Source organism: Narcine bancroftii, chromosome 9 (assembly GCF_036971445.1).
Source record: "Narcine bancroftii isolate sNarBan1 chromosome 9, sNarBan1.hap1, whole genome shotgun sequence".
Classification (NCBI taxonomy): domain Eukaryota; kingdom Metazoa; phylum Chordata; class Chondrichthyes; order Torpediniformes; family Narcinidae; genus Narcine; species Narcine bancroftii.
In genome coordinates, this window is record NC_091477.1 from 102,169,619 (window position 1) to 102,195,664 (window position 26,046).

The 26,046-nt window shown below is 39.1% G+C and overlaps 2 protein-coding genes across 3 annotated transcripts in view; one reads left to right on the forward strand and one right to left on the reverse strand.

The window, feature by feature from the left end:
- Positions 1-24,144, reverse strand: LOC138742538 (erythropoietin-like). Its single transcript, XM_069897080.1, has 4 exons — positions 24,097-24,144; positions 12,826-12,906; positions 10,704-10,868; positions 1-210 (listed from the first exon to the last, which is right to left on the reverse strand). Exons 1-4 carry the CDS (start codon positions 24,139-24,141, stop codon positions 58-60), a joined length of 444 nt encoding a protein of 147 aa, XP_069753181.1. The 5' UTR covers positions 24,142-24,144; the 3' UTR covers positions 1-57.
- Positions 1-26,046, forward strand: part of chrd (chordin) — a 215,032-nt gene that overhangs the window by 25,587 nt on the left and 163,399 nt on the right. For both annotated transcript variants that reach the window (XM_069897075.1, XM_069897076.1), the window contains exon 2: positions 1,834-2,010. The gene's annotated coding sequence lies outside the window, so the exon portion shown is untranslated. The remainder of the gene's footprint in view (positions 1-1,833; positions 2,011-26,046) is intronic.

The window sequence follows — 26,046 nt, forward strand, 5'->3', positions numbered from 1 at the left end:
CTTAAATTTCAGTGCTGAACTCCACAAAGTGCACCCTTATGCAGGAATCTGGCTTTGTCAACTTTTTCTTCGTTTGCAATATTCTTCTGCCATTTCCCGGTAAAATATATTGATCTTTCCACACATTAGACGAGTGTACGTGTATAATACATTCTGTACAGTCCTTCCCATTAATGGGCTTGTATATTCATAGATCTGGTTTAATGTGTCCTGCAACATACAAAAGAAATTTATAGACTGTCAGTGGTTTGTTAAAATATTACTACTACTTTCCCACTAAGTACCTTGAAATTTTGCAGTATGCTAGAAGCCTTGTAATGGTTTATGGAGAATGTGCTGAATACTGTCCTGTCTCTCCAGAATTAAATTTCCAGACTGAAATTGAATTGATTCCATTAAAAATAAAAGGCCACAATTCCAACTAAAACAGTAAAAGTACCAACATTTTAGCCACTTTCTCTAGATAAACAAAATTGTCAATTAGGAGAAGGCCATTCGTAGCTTAATTGTAATGCAAACCATCTGTTACTGCTCATTTTCCTCTCTATTTACACATCTAACATAAAATATATGAAAAATATTTTATTTTTTTCATGAAGCAATCTCAAAATGGAATTAGCTTTGGATTGTCAAAATAACTTGCAATGACTCTACTAATTTACTATGATGAAATAAATTACAACAGCGCAATATAAGCTAATTTCACATTGAAACTCATTCTGGGTTGGTATTGTCAAATGATCAATATATAATAACAGTTGTTTCTGAAATTTAGTCCAACTGAAGTTAACAGACTGATCATATCAAGTTAAGTGCAAAGCAATATGTACAGGATTTGATCTACTGGATGTACTTGCTTTCTGTTGTTATGTGAATTCATTCTTAACCTGTATAAATGAGCCTTCACACTCAAAATGGTGGCAGTCTCAGTGGGAAATTAACCACTAGGAGAGTACTGTTCCTGGGAATCACACGAGTGTGTGCATCTCCAGATTCCAATATCTGCAATCTGCTGCAAGAATTCATCAGGTCAAACAGCATCAGTGGGAGGAAAAAGGCTGGAACCCTTCTTCTGGTCCTGACAACACTGACCATTCTTTTTCCTCTCACTGATGTTGCTCGGTTCACTGAGTTCCTCCAGCAGATTGTTTGCTTTACCTGGTAGTGCCTTTCTTGCCTACGAAAGAAGGCAAGATTGAGGCAGGATTGAGACATTCCTCTGATAATGCTGTATAGCTAAGTAACAACTCAATTTTTTCAGGTACGCAGAAATATATAAAATCTATTATAATCACTTTAAATAATTATAAAAACAAATATCTATTACATGTTATAAAAACAATCCCAAATAATGTTATGAACTATATTAAATTTAATTAAATAATGATGAGGGTTCTTCAGAATGATTTTGGGGAGTCTCAATCAGAGCAAAGTCACACATATGCTGGCATCTGTTATTCAGTATGTACTCTAGTTACAGTGAGCCTGTCTAAGTTTGGGATTTCTCTGACAACAACTGAATGTCATGGTTCCCTTTGGAACCATAGCCACAGCCAAAGACCCATAACTGTATTAGGAATAAAGAACGATATTTGGGATTGAATTCACAGCAACATTAAGTTCTGCTGTACAGTTCTTTTATCAGCCTGTTTGTATTACCTGTTGGAGCAAGAAATGCTGTTATTTTCTGAAAAGCAAGATCCAGCAGAACCCTTATAAAACATTAAATTCTGAAAAACCCTTTATACTTTCAAAAATAAACAATAAATGTTCTTTTGGATTACATCTGTAAACACGTTTCTAAGTTTTTATTTAATACCTTCCTTTTTTCAGAAAAAAATGGTCCACAATAATGCACTGTTCAGCAATGACAGTCGCCTTTCCCGAGCCAAGCAGACATTCTTTATCTGGGCCAAGCATTCTCACCGTATCCTGATCTCACTCAGTGTTTGTGCATCAACATCCTTTGGGTTTCACTGAATGTTGATCACCAAGAAAACTCCAAATCAGGTAAGTCAACCAAAATTAATTGTCATTGATACAAGACAATTATTGACAAATTAATTACTCCAGCAGACTCAGAATTTATTGTCATGAACGTGTCATGAAGTTCATTGTTTTGCGGCAGTATTACAGTGCCAATGTTTATATAAACCATCTTACAAAATAAATAAAAATAGTGCAAAAAAAAAGTCGAAGTCAGAGTAAGGCAGTGTCCGTGGTTCATTGTTCATTGAGGAATCTGATGGTTGAGGGGAAGAAGCTGTCCTTGTGCTCGTCTTCAGGCTCCTTTACCTTTTCCCTGATGGAAGCAGAGTGAAGAGGGCATGGGCTGGGTGGTGGGGGTCCTTGAGGATAGAGGCTGCTTTCTTCAGACACTACCTCTCAATGGAGTGAAGACTGGTGATGTCACAGGCCTGAGCATTGGCACCTCCGGGTAAGACATTGACTCAACCAGCCAGAAGGCTTCCCACTGTATACCTGTAGAGGCTTTTCAAGAGTCTTTGGTGACATAGTGAAGCTCTTCAAACTCCTCACAAACTATAGGCATTGGCAAACCTTCTTCATGATTACATCAGCATGGAGGCTCCAGCACAGATCCTGGGAGATGTTGACACAGGAATTTAAAATTCTTGAACCTCTCCATTGTCGAACTTATTCGTGTTCTCCTGATTTCCTCCTGAAGTCCACAATCATTTCCTTAATTTTGCTAAGGTTGTTGTTGTGACACTGCTGAACTAGCGAATCTACCTCCCCTTTTACACTGACAACTGTGGTGTCATTGGCAAGTTTGTAGGTAGCATTTGAATTCTGTCTGGCCACACAGTCATGGGTATAAAGTGAGCAGAGCAGTGGGCTAATCATGCATCCTTGAGTTGCGCATGTGTTGATCATTAGTGAGAAGGAGACATGGTTTCCAGTTCATACTGGCTGGTCTTTTGAAGAGGAAGTCAAGGATCTAGTTGCAGAGGTGGATTCAGAGGCTCCCTCTGCCCATAGATGCAACAAACATAGATTTATCCTTGTCCTTACTTACTACCTCACCAGCTTCTGCATTGGGCGCAGACTGGAAGATTGGTACCTGAGCACTTTTGCTCTGTCTACATCTGCCAACCATTTCAATTCTGCATCCTGCTCCCATACTCACTTGTCTGTCCATGGCCTTGTACTATCCCACCTAGACCTCCCGTAAATTGGAGGAACAACGCTTGATTTTCCATCTGGGAACTCCCCAGCTGGATAGCATTAACATTGACTTCTCCAGGGGGGCAGTGCTGCCGGCGTTCACCTCAAGGAGCAGCTCCAGGCTCCTCAAGGAGATGCTCTGGTACCTCCTTATCACTTTTTTGTGAGCTCCGTAACCTAAAAAAGTAGCACTGCACCCCTGGACTTCTCTGGCTAACCTACACTCCTTTTTCCCTTCCTTCCTTCTTTTCCACTTATCTTCTTTCCCTCAGATCTCTACCCCCATTCCTCCTCCCCCTGCTTACTGCTATGCCCTTCCTCTCTCCTTCCTTCCCTTCTCCACCTATTACCTCTTACCTTTGGGACTGTGCTCCTCTCCCCATCCATTCCCCCTTACCTTTTTGTTTGGATACATTCCGACATTTTTCCATACCTTGATGAAAGGCTCAAGCCTGAAACGTTGGTTATATATATCTTTACCGTTGCTATATAAAGTACACTGAGTTTCTCCAGCATTGCATTTTTACTAAAAGCAAGGATCAGTTTGTTCAAGCCTGGCCTGAATAGTTTTCCAAAAATAAACTTTATTCACAATAAAATATATATGCAAAGAAACAGTGCAAAATTCCCCACCCCCCACAAAACACAAATATGCTGGAAGAAGCCAACAGGTCACACAGCATTCTCAGGAGGCAAAGATATATAACCAATGTTTCAGGCCTGAACATTTCACAGTATGAGCAAAACAAAGGGCCCAGGCATACATTGAAGAAGGGCTCAAACCCGAAAAATTGGTTATACACCTTTACCTCTGAGGGATGCTGTGACCTGCTGAGTTCCTCCAGCATTTTTGTGTTTTTAACACAATCACGGTATCTGTAGACTTTGTGTTTCACTGCAAAGATTTTTTTCTACATTCTTAGTCATATTTGTACTTTCATTTTGTTACAGTACATTGTAGTGTTGGCCATTAATTTTACTCGATAGCACCATAGCCACTAATGTGGGCCTTGAGGTTAAGCTCCCCATTTCCATCCCCCCACCCCAAACTCAGGGGGTGTTCTGTGAGGTGCTGTTTATCCTGCAAACCTTCAGTAGAGAATCTCAATGTTTCTTGTTGAACTACTGACATATGGATCAAATTACACATTCAGGTCTTTACAAATTGTGCTGGTGGTATAATAAAGCACAGCCATCTGCAGACTGGGTTTCTCACCATCTCTCCAGGGATAGGCTGGAGTTTACTGTTAACATCCCACTCAGTAGTCATGTAATGGCCCCAGAGTTGGGCCTCTTATATAATCCCACCTAGTGGTGTTAACTGCATCAAATTTCAGATGCTAGGCAAAGTGCTGGATGATTGTTAACCTCTTCTTTGCCAGAGACTCAGACCTTGTCACTAACAGCTTAGTAAACAATTCTAAAAGTATCAGAAGAACTTGGAACCAAGCAATCTAATTGTGGTTTTTAATTTTATATCCCAAGATTTATAAAATGTTTTGCATTGTGATCAACAATGTAGAATGTGCACGTTGCAATATCAAAGAAGAAAATTATTTCATAATTGATAACTTTGACATCAATAGGTGCTATTGTTCCCTCTGGTAAAATTTCAAAATGTCCTTTGAATATGTTGGCCCAGGAATTATTCTGTGGAATACAAAGATTTAAACATTTAGTGCATTTTCTTGATATTGCTCTTTGCTGTTGTAACAGCAGAAAAAAAACCCTGTTAAACTCAACTTGCTGATTACATGAAAAAAGATATATTGACATTCATCCTCCACCAGGTTTGCTGAACATACACAAAATAGCAGCCAAACATTAGCCCCTTTTACACTTGCATCCCACTAAATTGGCTGTTCAGTGTCATGAGATAGGAATGGTGTTTTTGCTGTTCACACTTGACCACACTTAACTGGGACCCTGCATGCATTCACACTGGCAAGGAACCATCCCCAGGGTTAGGACTGTTCTACCTTCTACTGGTAATGTCATGACGCATGAAGCGATGGTGGACCTGCCCTAAATCATGATCAATGTATTATGATCTTATATTTGAACAAAATTAATCATGCCTAATTATAACATAATTAAGCTTAACGTACAGCATAGTATGAACCCTTCAGCCTCCGTTGTTAAGTCGATCTATATAAACCTTTATAAAGGACCGTGGGAAAGTGCTAGCATTAAATAGCAATAGCGGATAACTTTTAACAGCATGGGAAAGTTGGTAGTGCTATTGCACACAATTTATAAATACTGTGGGGGATAAAGTGATGATGAACCTATCCATGCAGCGGAGAAAAGGCTGTATGCACAGCTACATTAACAGGGGGTTCTCTGTTGCATCACATTCTGCGAAATCAGGTCTGCTATTGCTTTTTCCCATGGTCTTTATAAATTGTGTGCTATAGCACTACCAACATTCCCATGCTATTTAAAAATTGTCTGCTATTGCTATTAATTTTTTCTCTCTCTCCCACTGCAACTTTCCCAAGGCAAAGTTTATACCTTCATTTTAATCTTTTCTTCTTTCATTTTCCTGCACTTCACGCAAAAATTTGGGTCATTTCTATTCCAGGGTGCAATTGCCCATTCTACAGTTGCCTGACTGACTAGGGGTCGAGGCAGTCAACACTGACGTTGAGAAGATTTTCCATCCATTCTAGACCCTTTTTAGGCCAATTGGCTGTTAATTTCTGGGACCACTTTTATGTGTGAAATTTGTTACAAATTTAATTTCTGCTGACAATTAAACCAAACTTTGGTATCATTTTATATGTTTAATTCAAGCAATGAAAATCAATTTCTACCCAGTCACAATTCATAAAGATTTTATATATTATACTATTATGCCATTTTTAATTGCAAATATGTAGTATGTTGAAAAATATGCAAATCAAAATTTGTCATCCACATTTTACTCTTTAAAATGGATTTACCTTAACCACCTTTGAAAGAAAATCAGTGCAGAATATATTAGAGCTCAGAAGTTGAGAAATATTTTGCAAAGGTATTTACATCCTGTAGAGGATTACTGATCCTCTATAGTTTTGAATAGAAGCAGACCGTTTAGCTGCTCTTTGTCTCTAAATAATGCTTTTGGTAGTAAAGTAAATATGTATATCTACTCTTATTTAAAAGTATTTGTAACAGCTTTCAGAAAAAAAAAATCAGTCCATAATTACTTCATATTTCTGAGAAGAACAGAAACAAGAATACCCCAGGCAACTTGTAAAGAAAGAGAAATTTGATTTTTTGAGTTCAATTTTGATATATCCAAGTTCTTGCATACCTTGCAGAATGTTAGTGTGCACTTTTGAAAGGTATTATTTTCTTTTATACACTTGCAGGTATAAATCTGGAGTTGTAAACACATACACAAGTCTCAATGTAAATACCTTTCTAATGAGAATCCACCACATGATAGTTCTTATATGTGTTGTGTGCAATCAGTCAGCTGTTTTGGTCACTGCATCTATGTATACAGTCAGGGATGAAGGTAAATTTCATATTGCTAACATTATTGACAATGCATTTGCACTGAATGCATTGGCCACTTTCATAATAAAAGCATAACAATGACATGGCTTTGACATCCACCATCACGACTGTGGCTCACATCAACTCCAGCCTGCCAGCCAGTTTTGACCCAGATCAATTTTCTGAATGGCCAAACATATCCATGGCAAATGCTCTCCACACATTCCTAGAATACCTGGACACATACATCAATTTTAGACTACTGTTCATAAGACTACAGTTCTGTCTTCAGTCCCAGAGTCCTCATTCCCAAACTTCAGGATCGAGGCCTCAAAGCTCCCTCTGCAACTGAATCTTTGACTTTCTAATAGACTGCTATCAGTGAATATGGGGAACAACCTCTCCATGATCACACTCAACACCAGTGTTCCTTAAGGTTATGCACTCATTCCCATACTACACTCCCTCTGCACCCACATTTGTACCACTAAATACTGTTCCAATTCCATCTTCAAATTTTCCAATGACACCACAGTTATGGGCCAGATATCAAATAAAAAAGACTGAATATAAGAAAGAGATTGAAAGTCTGGCAGCAAGATTACAACCTCTCTCTCAATGTTAATAGGATGAAGATCAACGCTATTACAGTGCCAGCAATCGGGATCAGGGTTCGAATCCCATCCTGTCTGTAAGAAGTTTGTACGTTCTCCCTGTGTCTGCGTGGGTTTTCCCCAGCAGTTCCGGTTTCCTTCCACTGTTCAAAACATACCGGGGGTTGTAGGTTAATTGGGTGTAATTGGGCAGCATGGGCTTGTGAGGCAAAATGGCCTGTGTTATCATCTTGCTGAATATCTAAATTTAAAACTTAAAATCTGTTCTTAGTAAAACACCTAACACTTCATGTCAAAGTCCTCTTTTATTTGCTATCTCCCTTAGGTGCGCATTAAATAACTCCATCTTTGACTAATGTTTTGGCCATTTGCTCTCGTAGCTTTGGTCAGATTTTGTTGTTACTGTTTTGTGAAGCATCTTAGTTGTGCAGAAAAAGCTTTCAAACTTCAGTTTCTGACATTCTATTAAAATGAAAACTATGCAATGCTAAAAACCAGGGAAAAGTTATGGTACCTATCTCAACAACATCTTGGTTCATTTATTATTAGAAATAATCTGAGGTTTTGTAATAATGCAAGGATCAGTACTGGGACTATACAAAATGAGAATGATGACATAAAGAGAGATGGAGTTGTATATAGCAAAGATGATTTGGTTACCAAAGGATTCAGAGGAACATGGATCAGCTGGAACGCTGAATGGACCAGTGGAAGAAATACACTGGTTAGGCCAGTCTTGGATAATTATATGAAGTCTGGTCACCATTCTTTAGAAAGAAATTGATCGCACTAGAAAGAATACAGAAGAAATTTACCAACCCATTGCCTGGAATGGAATGCTTTCGTGAGAACAATTCCAGTCCATCTAATCTCTCCTTGTAACATTGTATATCAATTGTGAGGGGCACAGAATGGGTAGATAATCACAGTGTTATTCCAATGGCAGGGGAGTTTAAAACTAGAGGGCATAGATTTAAGGTGACAAGGGAAATATTCAAAGGGGATCTGTAGTGAAGTGAAATATTCAAAGGGGATCTGTAGTGCAGGTTGTACAATCATAAAGGTATTCAATTAAATACTTATACAAGGGTCTCAGGCACCCAAGCATGACTTTGAGCTGATCCAACATATTTGGTTCTACTTACTAGCAAATGTAATTGAATAGTGATCTGGAATCAGAAATCTAGTTAATTTTTCTTCTTCCTATGCCAACGTTTGGAGGTTTTAGTACCAGTCTGTTGTGGTCTGGCATACTGACCGCCATCTGGCTGAAGCCATATGACAACTCCCAGACACTTCCTCTTACCTACCCCTCCAACAGAATTCAAAACTCATCAAACCACCTACTATCTCTGAACTCATCACCTGGTCATCTCCCTCGCACGGCCTCCAACTTTATTGTTTCCCAACCCCGCACTGCGTGGTTCTACCTCCCACCCGAGATCTACAAACTCAATTGTCTTGGCAAACCAGTTGTTTCCTGGTCTATTGAACTGGTGTTCACTTACCTTGACTCTGTTTTGTCCACCCTGGCCCGGACCCTCCCCATGTACATCTGCAATACTTCACATGCCCTCCATCACTTCAATAACTTCTAGTTCCCTGAAGTCAAGCACCTCATGTTTACCATGATCATCCATATCCCATACCAGAGATCTCAAAGCCCTTGGTTTCTTTCTTGATAATAGATTCAATCAGTATCCCTTCACCACTACCCTCCTTCTGCTAGCAGAACTTGCCCTCATCCTCAATAACTTCTCCTGTTACTCATTCCACTTTCTCTAGGTAAAAGGAAGTATTTGTATGGACCCCAGCTATGCTTGCCTTTTTGATGGCGACATGGAGCAGTCCATGCTGCAGATCTACACAGGAAAGGCCCCTCAACTCTTCCTACATTAACATTAACAACTACTTTGGTGCTGCCTCATGCACTCATGATGAACGTTTTGACTTTATCCACTTTGCTGCCAACTTCTACCCTAACCTCAAATTCACTTGGGTCATCTCTAGCAACACTGACCCTTTACTCGATCTCTCCATCTCCATCTCAGAAGACAAACTCTCGATCAGACATCTTCTACAAACCCACTAATTCCCACAGTCACCTCAGCTACAACTCTTTACACTCTTTCCCCTGTAAGGACTAATTCCTTTTTCTCAATTAATTTGTCTCCATTGCATCTCTTCACAGGACAAGGTATTTTATGCCAGATCATCATAGATGTCCTTCTTCTTCAAACAACATGGCTTCACCTCTGCCACCATCACCTCAGCCCTCACCCATATTTCCTCCATTACCAGCACATCTGGCCGAGCCCCCACCACCCCCACATGCAATAAGGACAGGATTCCCTTGTCCTCACCTACCATTCCACCTCATCTTCCACATCCATCTTATCACTTCGCCATCTACTACACAATTCCACCACCAGACACATCTTCCCTGCTCCTTCCCTCTCCACCTTTTGCAAGGACCACTCCCTTCATGACTCCCTGTCCACTCTTCCTTTCCCACCAATTGCTCTCTTGGCACCTACCCGTGACCACAAAAGATGCTCTACTGAGGCCCCAAACAGTCCTTCCCAGTGAAGTAACACTTCACTTTTTAATCTGAAGGGGTTCATCTACTGCATCTGATATTCAAGTTGTGGTCTCCTCTACATTAGAGTGACTGAACCCAGACTAGGAGATCTCTTTGTTGAGCACCTTGGCTCTGTCTGCCACAATAGCAGGGTCCCTGTGACTACCCATTTCAATTCCATGCCCCATTCCCTTGCTGACATGTCTGTCCATGGTCTCAGGGCCAGACTAAAACCACCCGCAAATTGGAGGAACCACACCACATTCTGTCTGGACACCCTCCAACAGAATGGAACTAACATTGAATTCTCTGGTTTCTGTTAGCCCCACCACCCCACTCCACATCTTCCCCAATGTTTCCTTTCCTCTAGCTTTGTCTCACTCTCCCTTCCCTTTCCCACTGTCTCCTTTACCCCAGCTCTGCACCAACCCCACCCCCCCCCCCCAATCAATTCTCACTTTTCCTCTCTCCTGGCCTTTCATCCATATCCAATTAATACCTTTTGTCTGTTAGTCTGTACTCCTCCCCCTGCCCTTTCTTTTAATTTAGACCTGCCTACTTTTTACTTATATCTTGAAGAAAGGCTGAGGCCAAAAGTTAGCTATATATCCTATGGACGCTGCGAGACCTGCTGAATTCCTCCAGCATTTCTGTGTTTTTTAGTACCAGCCTGGTTATGGAAAACTAACTGTGCAAAGGCAAACTTCTGGTTTGTTCTCTTTAGTTGTACAGAGTTATTTCCTCAACAGCTAGTCCAATAATATAAGACATAGAAAATAATTTGAGTGGTTCTAGTGGTTTGAACAGAGGAAGCTATAAATTGTTTAACATCTTACCGGCACATCCATCAGTTGTAGTATGTGGATGAAAGTTCTAGTGTTCCTGTAAATCTTATCTAAGAGAGGTTCTGTGGAATCATTAGTGAGAAAACGTTTCGCTGTCTGTGTTGCATTAGAAAGCATAATTAGGCCTGCCTTGATTTCTTCATTTTTCATATGTTTCTGCAATACAAATTATTAAAATGGTAACAATACTGTAAAAGTCTTTTTGACCTAATCCAGTACTTGCTTTCTTTCTAACATTTCTTCCTCCACCCTTTTCCTACCAATATCTCCCTCTACCCATCTCTCTGCCTCTCCCACCTCTGTTCAATACCCCATCATCTCTTGTGCCCTTGGCCGGCTTCTTTCCCCATTTCTATACATAATATTAAGGCCTTTTTATTTTAATCTCAATAAAGCATCTTGATCTGAAATGTTGATCGACCATTTCTACCCATGGATGTTGACGAGCCTGCAGAGTTTCTGCCGTTGCTTGCTCAATATTAAAACAGTATTTTTTTTAACTTATAGTCTCAGGTTCAAGTTACAATTTAAAGGTACACATTGTAATTTCCATGGCTCGTAAATACTGTGATGTTCCATCTGCCAGTTGCTTTTGAGCAGGTTTTGGCAATATTCAGACTTTCATTAATGCAGTGCACTAATGAAATTATATAATTAAGAGTTTATTCCACTGTTGATTCCAGATTGGCATTCCTATGAAATGGTGCATGTTTTAATGTAAATTGAAATAATGATAAAACTGAACCATGAACACTCTCATTTTTAACTGTCAGCTTAACAAACTGGAAGCTACTTGATTCCCCATGTTCATGTTATTTAGATGTAATCCACCTGAAATAAACCAACTAGAAAAAAAAGGCAATCATCAAAATCATACAGTAACTTGGAGGTCAAAACAGGGAATTCAGGAAATCCTCAATAACATACATCAATGGGGAAATGTTTTGGGTTAAGAAATGGAAGAAAATAAGAAAATAAATTGCAGAGAGATGGAGGGCTGGAAAGAACAGGGACAGGGTGTGTAGCAAAGTAGTCAAGTTAACAATTACTTGGGGGAAAAAATGGCAGTTCGAAACAAAGAAAATTTAAATAAATGGGCACTTATATCTGTGAACACAGAAAACAAAGGATGGTGACCTAAAATTCTTAAATTCAATATCAAGTCTCAAGGACTGCAATCAGATCATGAGGTAATTGTTCTTGATTCAACTTGTGTTTGGCTTCTTCAGTGGCGAGGTGATCACATCATGGCTCTGAATACAAGTGTAAGTGAATTGTTGCTTTACATAGAAGGACTGCGTGCATCCCTTGATGGTAGGAAGAAATGAAGTAAAAGGGCAGATGATTAATCCCTTTCAGTTCCATGGGATGGGGTGTGATTTTTAAGATGGAAGAATGGAGCAGGGTATTTCAGAACAAACAATCCTGTCAGAATGCTGAAAGTGAAGGGAAGGTCAAGTTCTGAATGATGGTGAAATCCCATCGCAAGTAGTAAAAATTCTGAAGAATTATCCATTGAATATGCTTAATCCTGTGTATTTTCTACGACTGATTCCAATTGCATTGAATTCGTCCATCGTTATTGAATGAAGATCTACCGGGACCAATACCTGAAGAGGGCGCACAAAATCAGTGACTGGTGCGGACTCGAAAGGCCAACATGGACTGTTTCCACTCCATAAATGGTTATATGGTTATATGGTTATATGGAGGTGGGTGGAGTGGAAGGAGAGGACAAAGGGAAGCCTGGCTGGGAGAAAATGGAACCGGAGCAGAAGCGCAGAAAATAAAGGAAATGTGATGACAAAAGGAAAGTCATTGGATGAGATTAATATTTTTTACTAGAGTTGTTACCTTTATCCCTCGATAGTCAATGTGACATATTTCTTTTTATGCAGTTAAAAGGTTATTGAATAATTGTAATCTTAGCTTGTTTTTGTAAAGCTGTTAAGTCTATTCAACTTTATTTTGATATTTATAAAATAGCTTTATTGATGTTGAAGAAGATATTAACAATTTGACATCTCCAATTAAGTCCTTTCAGGAATTCACAAGACTTTAAAAAAACCCACAAAGATTGTATGAGATATTTTTACTGGACATGGATACTTACACTTTTGGACCTCCATGCTCGCAGATTAAGACCAGTTCTTGGAAGAGGAATTCCATTAGGAAATTGAAATCTCCGGTTACACTTCAAGAAAAGACATAACAGAAAATACTATGAACCTTTAAGAAAAAGAGGGGCATTTTTATAAATGCATGCTCCCAGGCTGAATTTTAAGTGCAAATTTGTTAAATTAAGCACATTTTCTTTTTTTCCCTTCCACTCTGTTCACTTCCATAAGGGGTATGGCTCTATCATTTCTTTTTAATGCTCTGCCCAAGTGACTTTTATTCATACTGAAACCATAAAAATATCATCACACTTTCAGTGTTTCTCTTATACTCCCATGGTTTGTTCAAAACTAAACTACATGTTGCCAACCAAGCATTCAAAGACAGGGAAATCTTGCCACTTTAATAATTTTCTTCTTTTTTTGTTGTCACTAAACCCTTAACTCAATAGCAGGATGTTTTATTTTAAAAAAGGTGGTTGGTTTTTGGACAAGATGGACCTAATTACAATTAACTTGAATATACTTTAATTAATTGAGGCTATATATTAAAATGAGTCAGCATATTCATTTCCAGAGGTGACAGGGACTACTGTGACAGAGTAGATAGATATGTTTTTAGGAGATATATTGGGAAAGGTTTGTTAGAGTACGTCACATACAAACATTTTAAAACAGATCTTATTTAAAATACTGGAGGTCTGCTAATGCTAGACATATCAGCTCCACAGCTTTTGCAAGAACTTTAGAGAGTGGTCAAGAGACCTCACTAATGGATCGTTGTTGTTTACAAAAAGGCAACAGATGAAAGATTTTGTCGGAGCTGCATTCTGTCTGGAGTAGAGCTTGCTATTCTAAGAGGATCATGTGGCTTTGCAAGCAGAGAGAGTGAAACAGTCTTTCTCTCTGAGAGAGATGGAGAGACAGAGATCATTCAACAGTGTTACAGCTAGCAGCAGTAGCTGGGACTGGAACAGGACAAGCTGGCAAGTTTGTGGAAAGCCTCATTTGAAAGATGGCCTGGTCAAAGCCCTTGTGGTTCATGCAGGAGGAGAGGACTGTCTGTCTAATGTTTCACTTGGAATAAGAAACAAAAAGGAACTCCATTGTGACCTGAAAGAAAGAGGTTATGATCTGGAGAACCCTGCAGGGGCAGGTTTCGTGAGCAAGACACTGAAGTGGCTGATAGAAGTACGTAGGTTGTGGATGTTCTTGAACAACAAATCTCTCTCTGAAAACCGACAGGAACTTTCCTGAGCGGTAACCATTTATCTTTCAAGCACCAAGGCCTGGTTAACTTTATAAATGTTAAATTCTGTGTACAGTATAAGAATTGCCTGCAATCAGTGAACTTGGAGGAAAGAGAAGTGAGATTGGACTGTGAACCAAATAACTTTTCTGAACTTACACACACATTACACACATGTGCGCTTAGAATCAGAAGGGGGTTAGGTTAGTTAAGTTAAAGTGTGATTCTCTTTTCATGTTTAAAGATAATTAAAAGCAACCTTTGTTTAAATAACCATTTGTCTTGGTGAATATCTATTGCGGCTGGGATTTGGGGTCCATTGGGCTTGTAACATGATGAAAATGTTTTATTTTTCCAGATATTTAGTTATGACATTAAATGATGTCTGTCTTTACTAAATATTATGTTTTCATCCAGTTCATTGCTCCAAACTAGGGATAGAATTGGTTTGGTTTTTGACATCTGCCACAGAAACAGCTGAGTCAGGAATTTACAATTGAATGAGCAGACGATAAGCTACAGTAGTTGCCAAAGAGGATGTCTGAAACCCTATGAGCATACTAAATGGAGGCCACCAATCCTGGAATAGCCAAGAGAGAGAGAAAGAGTGAGAGGACAAGTGAAAGAGAGTGGGTGAAAGTGAGTGACCAAAACAAAATTTTGGATATGTGAGTGGGTTGGATGAGTTGATTCAATTGAATGGGGATGTGGAAATTTAGGTGGGGCTTTAGTCACCAGGGTCTCAAGCAGAGGACACCTGCAGTTAGAAGGTGGTAATATTTGTCTTCAATTCCCCCTCAGTTTAGAACTGCCAAATGAAAAATTCAACAAAAACTAGGGAAATACCACGTATTTCCCCCAGCAGGAAGCATTGAAGCTGTAGGCAATCTGGATATAGTTTGTGTACAACAGCCACCATGCCCTGTTTGTGGTGGCTTTAATGTTTCAATGGGTCTCTTCAGTTTGCAGCAGTAGTTAAATTTGTGCCCTGTTTCCAGCTGTGAACTCCTGGCAAATTGCTATTCCGCATTTAGCGAATTCTGTATTGATTTACAATTAGAAATATAGGTTGATTAAAGTCAGATTAAATTGAGGCATCAGCACCACTAATTCTTTTCCAATTTAAAGTCAATGCTGTAATGTACTTTAAAGATAGCAGCTTGCACAATGTCCTTTTAATTTGTTCACTAATATTGATCATTCCTAGCTTAATTTCACCAATATAACTTTTAGTCTCTAAAATATTAACTTAAGGACCAAAAGTTTTTTTTTTAGAATTTACCCATTATGAATGATTATTTCTTAAAGTCATCACTGTAATCTTTTATTGGACTTATAATTTGATAATAATATGGCAAAGTTTTTTCAAGAAAATGTGAATTATACTGTATTCATGATATTGTCTCCTATACAAAAGGTTGACTTTTATTTTATGCCTGTTTTGTTTGCTAAAAGTTGATGAACTTTTTGAAAATCTCAATTTCCCTCTTGTATTCCTGTCTTCTTTTGAGGATGTTTAATTCTTTGTTGAATTTCAGAGAATCAATGAATGCCTTCAGATATTTCACACAAGGATCATTGCTGACTTATGAGAAATAATCGCCAAGTTATTAATTTATTGGGACATCACAGGCAATGCCAAAATGTATTTTCATTTTGGTACTGTTTCCTTTTACAGGTCCAGCAAGACATGCTGTGCAGCAATCAGTAATGGATACATGACTTATTTCCTCTTCCCAAATGAGGGATACCCAGGTTAAATGCATTGTGTCAGAATTTCCACCAAAATCGTTTTGTATTACAGAATAGAAAAAATATTCTCAAAAATGGAACTTGGCCACGTAAGTGGAACACATAACAAATTGCTGCCTCATGATTTTCCAATTGCTTCTTTAATGTGAGGAGGACAGAAGCACATTCCTTTAGCTTGAAATGATCTCTGCCGATTATTTATCCTGTCATCAATAACATTTGAATAGCTTTGCCTGCTCATAGACAACTCAATGCTTTGGTTATACTTTCAACAATAAGATTGGCTAAACAGTTCCCAATGGTTCATTCCCAGGGACTACCCCAAATATGCAGAAGGTATTAATTTGGCACCATGCAGATGATAACCTGAATTTTGATCCAGCAAAAATCTGAACATGATTTATTTCAGACATTTTCCACCAACCTGATGTGAATTTCTTGAATTCCAGCTTCATTTAGCTCAGAGAGGAACATTTGAGTATTTTCATTTTGGGATCCATTTGGAATAAATAATCCCTTTGCATATGTGATCAGTTTATATTTTATAGTCTCACAAGTTTTCTTGAAATTTGTCACACAAATAGCTATCTAAGAAAACAAGTTGTAAAGCTGGGAGTAAAAGATTATGCAGCTGTACTGTTGACATTTGTCTCGGCATTGTCTTGTTAGAGTGAAGGGCAAGGGTGGAAAGTTCAGGGGATCCTGCAGGAGTATTGAAAATCTTGTCAGGAAAAAGGAGGCATACAACAGAATTAGCCAGCCTGGATCAAGCAATACCCTCGGTGAATATACAAAGCGTAGTAGTACATTAAGAAGGAAATTAGGAAGATAATAAGAGGCACGGCATCAAGGGAAGTCAGGAAAGCCAGCAATGCAGTCATGGAACCTACACAGATTAAAGAGGAGAAGGTGCTTGCTGTCTTAAAGCAAACAGGGGTAGATAAATCCCCAGGGCCTGACAAGATATTTCCTCAGACCTTGAGGGAGGCAAGTGTAGAAATTTCTGGGGTTCTGGCAGAAATTTTAAAAATGTTCTTAGCCAAGGGTGTGGTGCAGGAGGATTAGAGGGCAGCTCAAGTTGTTCTGTTGTTTTGAAAAAGGCTCCAGAAGTAACCCAGGAAATTATAGGCTTGTGAGCCTGAGGTTAGGAGTATGTAAATTATTGAAGGTGTCCTAAGGAATCAGATGTACAAGTATTTGGATATCCTGAGACTGATTAGGGATAGTCAACATAGCTTTGTGTATGGAAGGTAGTGTTTAACCAATCTTATACAGTTTTTAAGAGGAGGTTACCGGGAAAGTTGGTGAAGGAAAATAATGGATGTTATCTACATGGACTTTAGTAAGACCTTTGACAAGGTCCCATATGGGAGGTTAGTCAGGAAGGTTCAGATGCTTGGTATTCACAGTGAGATAGTAAACTGGATTTGACATTGACTATATGCGAGAAGCCAGAGAGTGGTAGTGGATGATTACTTCTCAGACTGGAGGCCAGTAGTGTTCCTCAGGGATCAGTGCTGGACCATTGTTGTTTATTATCTGTATCAGTGATCTGGATAATAATATGGTAAATTAGATTGGAGGTGTTGTGGACAGCAAAGAAGGTTTTCAAAGCTTGCAGAGAAATCTGGAGCAGCTAGAAAAATGGCTGTAAAATAGCAGATGGAATTTAATGCAGACAAGTGTGAGGTGTTGCATTTTAGAAGAACAAACCATGGTATGACATACATGGTATATGGTAGGGTACTGAAGAGTGCAGTAGAAGAGAGATCTGGGAAAAACAGATACATAATTCCTGACAAGTGGCAAGATATTTCCTCGGGCCTTGAGGTGCATACGGTTGTAAAGTGATCTTTTGGCATATTGGGCTTCTTAAATCAAAGTATTGAGTATAGGAATTGGGATATTATGTTAAGGTTGTATAAGACATTTGTGAGGCCAAATTTGGAGTATTGTGTGCAGTTTTGGTCACCTAACTACAGGAAAGATATCAGTAAGACTGAAAGAATGCAGAGAAGATTTACTAGGATGTGGTCAGGGTTTCAGAAACTGAGTTACATAGAAAGGTTAAATAGGTTAGGACTTTATTTCCTGGAACGTAGAACAAGGAAGGGAGATTTATGAGGGATATAGACAGAGTAAATGTAGATGGGTTTTTTCTACTGAATTTTACAAACCAGAGAACATGGGTTAAGGGTGAAAGGGTAACAGTTTAGGGAAACATTAGGCAGGATCTTCTTCACACAGAGACTAGTGGGCGTGTGGAATGAATTGCCAGCTGAAGTGGTGAATGCAGGCTCAAGTTTAACATTAAAGAAGAATTTGAACAGATACATGGATGGGAGGGATATGGATCGGTATGGACTGTGTGTAGGTCAGTGGAATTAGGCAGAATAGTTTGGTACAGACTAGAGGGGTCAAAAAGCCTGTTCTCTGTCCTGCAATATTGTATGATATGAGATAGATCTGGTATATTAAAAGTAAAAGTGTCACACTAGGGAGAGGGTTGTGGATTTGTGGAATTCGTTGCCATTTTACAGCTGTGGTGGCTAGATTGTTGGGGGAGTTTAAGGAGACGATTGATAGGTATCTATTTTGTCAGGGTATCAAGGGATATGGGGAAAAGGCCGGAATTTAGCTCAGGGTGGATTTGTGGAGTAGACTCAATGGGCCAAATGGCCTACTTCAGATCCTTTATCTTGTGATTTTGAGATTAAATTGATCAACATGGCCACCTTTGTATGGAGCTGCAGGAGATGAATAGGATTTTAAATGAATGTTTCTCATCCAGATGGTTGGCCATTGGGAGGTCCCTGCTATTGCAGCAGACAGAGCAAAGGTGCTGAACAAAACAATCTCCCACTCTGCATCCAGACTTCTGAGGAGGCCGCCACAAGAATATTGGATGCAGTGGATGACCCCTGCAGATTCACAAATGACGTGGTGTTTCACTTAGAAGGATTGTTTGGAGCCCTGCATGGTGGTGAGGGAGGAGGTGTGGGCATTTGCTCATAGCTTGAAGGACTCAGACCCAAAATATTGGTTATGCATCTTTCCCATAGAGAGTACTGTTTGACCTTCTGAGATTCTCAAGCACTTTTGTGTAATAAACTGGAGTCACAGAGTCTACAGATTTTCTTGTTTCACACCAACAATCTTAAATACATTCTCTTCCCTGCAGCTATCAGGCTTCTGAACTAACCCCAGAACAGAGGCATCTTACTTTACTGGCTTGGTACTAATTGATCTTTCTATTCATTGCAATCCTGTACTCTGTAATGTGCTCGTTTCATGTCTGTATGAATGTTAAAGACAATCTGTTAAACTACTTACAGAAGAACCTTTCTCACTGTACTAGGTATTTTGTGACAAATAAACAATCTTAAATCCCCAGGGCATGACCAAATGCATGCTCTGGCCTTGAGGGAAGCTTGGGAAGAAATTGCAGAAGGACTTGCAGGGATATTTGCATCATCTTTGGTCACAGGTGAAGTTCGAAAAGACCAGAAATAGTCAATGTTGTACCAATATTTAAGAAGGGGACTACACGCTGGATGTCAGTAGTGCAAGTATTGATGGAGACAATTCTGAGGGACAGGATCTAGCTGCATTAGGATAGGCTGGGGCTGATTATGGTCAGCACATGGGAAATCTTGCCTCACGAATTGGACAGAGATTTTTGTACCAAGTGGATTGCTGAGGGCAGGGCTCTATTCATTGCCTCTATGGACTTCGTCAAGGCCTTTGAAAAGTTCTCACATGGCAGGGTAGTTTGGAAGGTTAGGTTACATGGTATCCAAGTGAGCTGGCCAATTGGATTCATAAATGCTTAGAATAAGAAGTGAAATCTAGGAGTAGAAGGTTGTTTTTCTTATTGTAGGCCTGTCACCAGTGGCTATCAAACTTTTCCTTTCCATTCACATACCACTATGCCTATGCCATAGATGCTCTGTGATTAGTAAGGGATTTTTTTTTGAGGGGAGAGTGTGAACAGAGTCCCCCACTATCACAAATTTTGCAGTTGAGCATCCCGCATTTGGGGACATTGCAGACGTCAGCACACCAGTCAGGGATTACTTAAGGTGGTATGTGAGTGTTGGGGGGGGGGGTGGGTGGGGGGAAAGGGTTGAGATCTATTGCTCTAGACCCAATTGTTACTGAAGTATTTTGCTTGAGAAAAAATTGTCATTTGCCCACTTTGGAGTTACAAAACTGTGCACATAATGAGTCAATTAGGTACGATTAAAACAGTGGTTTTCAAACTTTTTCTTTCCACTCATATCCAACCTTAAGTAATCCCTTACTAGTCATAGAGCACCTATGGCATGAGGATTACTTAAGATGGTATGTGAGTGGAAAGAAAAAGTTTGAAAACCACTGGTCTACACCTATATTCCTTCTACAAAAGTGCATGATCATAAATTTCCATACGTAGAATTCCATCTGCCACTTCTTTGTCCATTCTCCCAACTGCTCAAGTCCCTCTGCACTATCATTGCTTCCTCAACAATACCTGGCCCTCCATCTACAAACTTGGCCACAAAACCATCAATTGCATTAATCAAATCATTAACATAAATGTGAAAAGTGGTGGACCCAACACTGACCCCTGCAGAACACCACCATTTATAGGTAGTGAAGCAGGAAAGCCCCCTTTATTCCCATTCTTTGTCTTCTGTCAGCCAACCAATCTGTTTAAAGACATGCTTGTGCCTTTCCTATAATACCATGGGCTTCCTTCTTATTTATCAGCTTCGTGTGTGATAGTTTGTCAAAGGCCTTCTGAAAATCCTAGAGAACAACATCTACTAACTTTTCTTTGATAAACTTCAAGAGCGATAGCCAAATGCCACAAATTTCCAGGTACTCCAATTCATGTGTAAGGAATGATTTATTCTGGAAGATGACTTTGCTGCATCCAACTGCCATATCTTCAACATGGACATATAAACCCAGATAATGACTAATCCAGAAAGGCTGTCCGTGTAATTAACAGAATGGGAGAATTCACAGATAATCTAGAAACAAACAATCAGGCAGTATGTGTGGAAAGAGAATCAGAGTTAATGAAAAATTTTTTGACCTGAAGCAATGGGTCCCAGACTTTAGATGTTAACTGTTTCTTCTCTTTCTGAGATGCTGCTTGGCCTGCTCAGTGTTTCCTGTATTTTCTATGTTTATATGAATAGCAAGTTATCATGACTATACTTCTAATTTGCTTGCAATTAAGCAAGCGTCAGGAATTAAATAACATCTTTAGAGCATGACACATTTCTTGGGCAATGGGTACTGGTGTTAAGAAAGAAAATCTGAAGATACTGGGGTCAAGTGCAATGTACAAAAGTACTGCAGAAACTCAGTAGGTCATGTCGCAATCCTAGGAAGTAAAAGGGAACCAATGTTTTCGGCCTGAGCCTTTGTCACAAAGCAAGGGATGCTGGTAATAGTTTTGATGCAACTATTTACATTACTAGTAATCTAATTACTGATCCCCTTTTAATCATATATGATCTTTTTTTGACTTGATCAGACCTGCATTCCACTCCTTCACTATCACTTGTACTTATAGCAACATAGAAAAAGGCCATTCAAGTTCATGTTATTGACACATGTATCAAAAATCCATTGATAGAGGTTGTTTTGTGAGCAGACTAGTAGGTATCTCATACATAGCACAAGACACAGTGGAAAAAGTCCAGAGATACAGAGTATCAGTTTGGAGTAAAGATAACATAATTTTCCTTTTTTGGGGGTTCATTCAGGAGTCTTATAATGGCAGGAAAGCTGATGCCCTTGAATCTGGTGATGCATTCTAACAGTTGTTAATCTTTCTGAAGGAAGGGGGAGGGATGGAGTGAAGAGAGAGTGGATAAGGTAGTCTATTAATATGATGGCTGCTTTTCCAAGGCAGCAGGATTTATAGATGGAGTCAATAGAGGGGAGGTGGGGCTGAGCCACATTCACAACCTTTTGCAGTTTCTTGAGGTCTTTGGTGGAACAGTTCCCAGACCATGCAGTAATGCACCCTAATAGGAAGTTGTTAAGGGATGCAGGTGACATGCAAAATTTCCTCAGGCTTTTGAGGCAGCAGAAGGCCTGGTACATTTTTTTGGTCATTTGCCTTGACATAGGTGGATCGGGACAAATCATTGGAGATCTTCCGCTTGGAACTTAAAGCTATCCAGTACCTCAACCACAGCACCGTTGATGTAGATTGGGCCATGAGCTTTGCCCCTCATCTGGAAGTTTATAATCAGTCTTGCTGACATTGAGGATCCTCTATCTCTTTTCTGCGCTCTGCTTCCTTGTTGTTAGAGATTTTGCCTATGATAGTGTGGTCATCCATGAACTTATAGATGGAGTTATGACTCAATGGCAACAGTTTTATTCGTCCCCTAGCCTCTTTCATTTTCCTATATCCCTGCAACTTTTCTCCCTTTCAGATGCATATCAAACTCCAAATTGTGATAATAGGTTTTAGTCTTTTTATTAATAATGTAACATCACTTTTCTGTCATTCTTGGTTTTCTCTCTCCCTCTTGTATTAAATTGTAGGATAACATTTATTATCTCTTAAACTGTGGAAAGCATTCTAGAATCTATGGAATTTTGGAAGGCAACAATCAAGGCATCCACTATTTTCAAAAGCCACCTCCTGCAAAACTCTGGAGTGTTGGTTATGGGGTCCTGTAAATTTAATGCTTTTGGTCCTATTAGTTTCTCCCGTTCCTTATATTACTTTAATCTCCACATACTCTCTGGACCTGCTTTCCACTATTTCTGAGAGGTTTTCTGTATCTTCTTTGGAGAGAAAAATAAAACAATTGTTTAATTCCCCTGCTATTTCTTGGTCCCTCAGTATAATTTATACTGTCTCAGTCAGACTTGGATCAAATTTCTGATCCAAATATGTTGTTATTGGAAGTCATTGATTGGAAAGGCCAACATGGCCTGTTTCTGCTCCGTAAACGGTTATATGGAAACTCAGGGGCATGGCATAGATATTCATGTCCACTTAAATAAAAGGATTGTTTATCACCACTGTAAAATAAGATTTTGAAGTACTCCTGCACAAATTGGTGCATAGTTGTATCGAGGATGCTCCTCAGAAGCAGTCCGCTTTAAATTCCTGCGCACTATGCAATGAAATTTTCAGTTTTCTCTCCATAAATGTTGCTTGACCGATTGAAAATGTTCACAATTTTCTTCTTTAGCTGCATTTATTCCCATTTTATTTTAATTTAGACTCAGTAATCCAGTAAAGATGGAAGTTCTCATCAGCAGCAAAAAAAACCAGATGTCATTTTCAGTGCTGCCAGTCGAAGGAGATGATGGCATGATGACAAAATAAACGTTAGTTAGCTTTGCTCACTTAAGATCCAAGACGAGGCAGTTGCTGCTCCACTCATTCCAACAAGAATAAGCATAATTAAAGAACATACAAAAGGACAGGTCATTGAAAATCAAAAAACATTTTTCCAGGAAAAAAACCACAACGTGGCGTGGGAACTTTTTAAGTGGAAATAAGAAAGTGCCACGAACTGGAAATGAAAGAGTTAAAGTGCCCAAATATTGCTGAGCGAGCAGATACGCCTTACTCAGTATTCACTCATGCTTCAGCAACATATTGAATTAAAACAAAACCCACAAAACAAATATAGACCACGCACACGGAGTAAGCTGCAATTGGGAAGTTATTCTGACTCCTTTCGTTCCCCCCAGGCACATCTTGAATTCCCTTAAATCTGAAGACGTGTCTTATCCCGCATATTTCTTGCTTTCCTCACCTGGTTCACATTTTACCAGCTGGCCATTTCTAACATTTCATATATTTTACAGGCACTTAAAATTATATTTATTTTGGCAATGACGTTTGTATCAAGGAATGTCGAACCCCTGTGCGTTTCCAACAATTACAGCGCTCCGCTTTATTTATCTAAGCTTTCGTTTGTTCAAATACAAGGGTTTCAGATCCCGGAGTATCGATCCTCAGATTCCCTCGGAAAAAAAATACACATTACCCCTTCCCGACTACTTAAAACCCTCATCTAACTTGAAATCTGCTCACTACAAACTGCTCAATAAGCACTTTCAATGCAACATGTGGTACATGACAGTTGGCTTTCAATTCACATCCTTTCGCTTTGACACCATTATCATTCTTAATAGCCATGGGCTGCTTTCTTTTAGAAAATATATTGGGAATTAGAGTCGATGACATTCAATATAGCGCACAGCTCAATGCAGAAACTTGCAGTTCACTTACCGGAGCCTTCAATAGATCCTTGGCTTCTCTGATGTATCTGTCCATTACGCGACTGTCACACAGAGGGCGTAACAGTATCATCTTTGCAAGTCTGGTCTGTACTAGGCATATTACGAGAAGGAAAAGTCCTGCAAATCAGCATATTAAATTACAAGGAACAATTAGTAGCCCTTGATACCACGCAACTTGCTATTTCAGTTGGTGCTTTCAACAGTACATTAATCTCTGGGCAAGACCCAACGGCAATGTTATAAAGATCCAAATGAAATCCATATGCATCCTCTACTTTGTGATGAGAAAGTGCATTATTCATCATACTAATTAACAAAATGTAGTTTTCTGAATGCTACTCAATTAAGCAACAAACAATAAACAAAAACCACTTTAACCGTTCAAACATTTTTCAGGTACTTACTATTTAAATCCATAACCAGCGAGTTCTATTTTCCTCGTCTCTTACATGCCTTGATCCCTTATGTCTGAATCTGTTTTCCATTTATATAATATGAGATAACAAGGGTCCCAAATTTCACAGGATTTTGAGTCTGCTTTTGAGTTGAAAATTAAGAAGACGATTTTTAAAAATCTTATCACTTACAATGAGTTGTGAGACTTTCAGTTATTAAATTGTTCTGCATATCTGAAAAAGAATGACATCTCGACAAACTCCGTGATCTCACTAAATTTCCGCAACGTCAGGCAAAGAGATCAAAGACGTTCTCGTTCGTACGAAGCATGTACACATCGAAGCTAACTGGAGACGTTTAACATTTTGCAGACGAACAGTTTTCTTTCGAAAATCTCATAAGAAAACGTATGCGGGCACTGTATGCGGGTCTCCAAGGGATTTAATTGCACAGTGAAGCACATTGCAGCATTTGTTCCACACAATAACCCATAGGTTTAGTATACTGGATAATCTTGGAAAGGATGGAAGGATCCAAGGCGCGGTATAGCATGGTAATTGTGTTCTCCAACATCCCACAGCTGCAGTTAGTGGTGTCTGTCTCTTGTACTGATTCACTTCCCTGCAACTTATTAAAACAAGTGACTGCCATTTAGTTATACAAATTGTTACTTCTGTCTTCGTGAGAATAAACCCGTTTCAATCATGGGCCTTTCAATGTAATGGCACCAAGTTTTGAACTTGCACCTTACTTACTGGTGTTAAACTTTAACTCCGTTTTTCAGCAGATTATTAAACCTAAGATCTCTTCCAGACGTTATGGGTGCAGTCTGAATCCGGCAAACATCTGCTAGAGAGCAAGATAAACTTGTCATTGCTCACAGTTGCGAAGCGATGGAATTCAGCAATGAGGAGGACACATGGGATCTTTACTTCTGCTTGCGTGGAGTTTAAGTATCAAAAGGGACTAGTTTTAGTTTTGCAATATTAGTTTTCAAAGCATGTGACTGAAATCCCACTTTAGGAAAACGAATTTTTGAACCTTTACTGTTGGTGGCCAACTGTACAGAATAAACAGCAAGCTGTAGTTTGGGTTTGAAACCGAACTGTTGATTCAGTCTTGGCTTCAACTTTAGTGATCGTAAATTTGTTTTACAACTACTTTGAGATATTTGGATATTAAAATTGAGAATATTATTTATTTTGTGCAAGATTTAATAATTTGATTAAGAAACCATCATCTTTATTTTTTAGGAAACTTTTTAAATAAAATTCATCTGTTAATTTGCAAACCACGTTGCATATACATTCTTAAGGTTTGTTGTAAAATGTGGTGAAACAGAGAGAGCTATCAGTGTGTGGGACCTAATAATAGGTGGTTTTTTTAACTAAGTTTTAGAAAGTGTACTCTGCTTGAGTGTAGTAACAAATCATTCACTTTGCTTACAATATATACTTATTGAAAATAATGGCCTATTTTCTCAGTAATCACAATTTTTCTTTTTAGCTATTATATAGCAATATATAAATATGTTTTTGGGAGA

Coding starts and splice junctions, on each gene's coding strand:
- LOC138742538 (XM_069897080.1), bottom strand. CDS start 24,141: ATGGACAGATACATCAGAGAAGCCAAGGATCTATTGAAGGCTCCG. Junction 12,907..24,096: donor AGGATCTATTGAAGGCTCCG/GTAAGTGAACTG, acceptor CTTTTCTTGAAG/TGTAACCGGAGATTTCAATT. Junction 10,869..12,825: donor GAGCATGGAGGTCCAAAAGT/GTAAGTATCCAT, acceptor TTTGTATTGCAG/AAACATATGAAAAATGAAGA.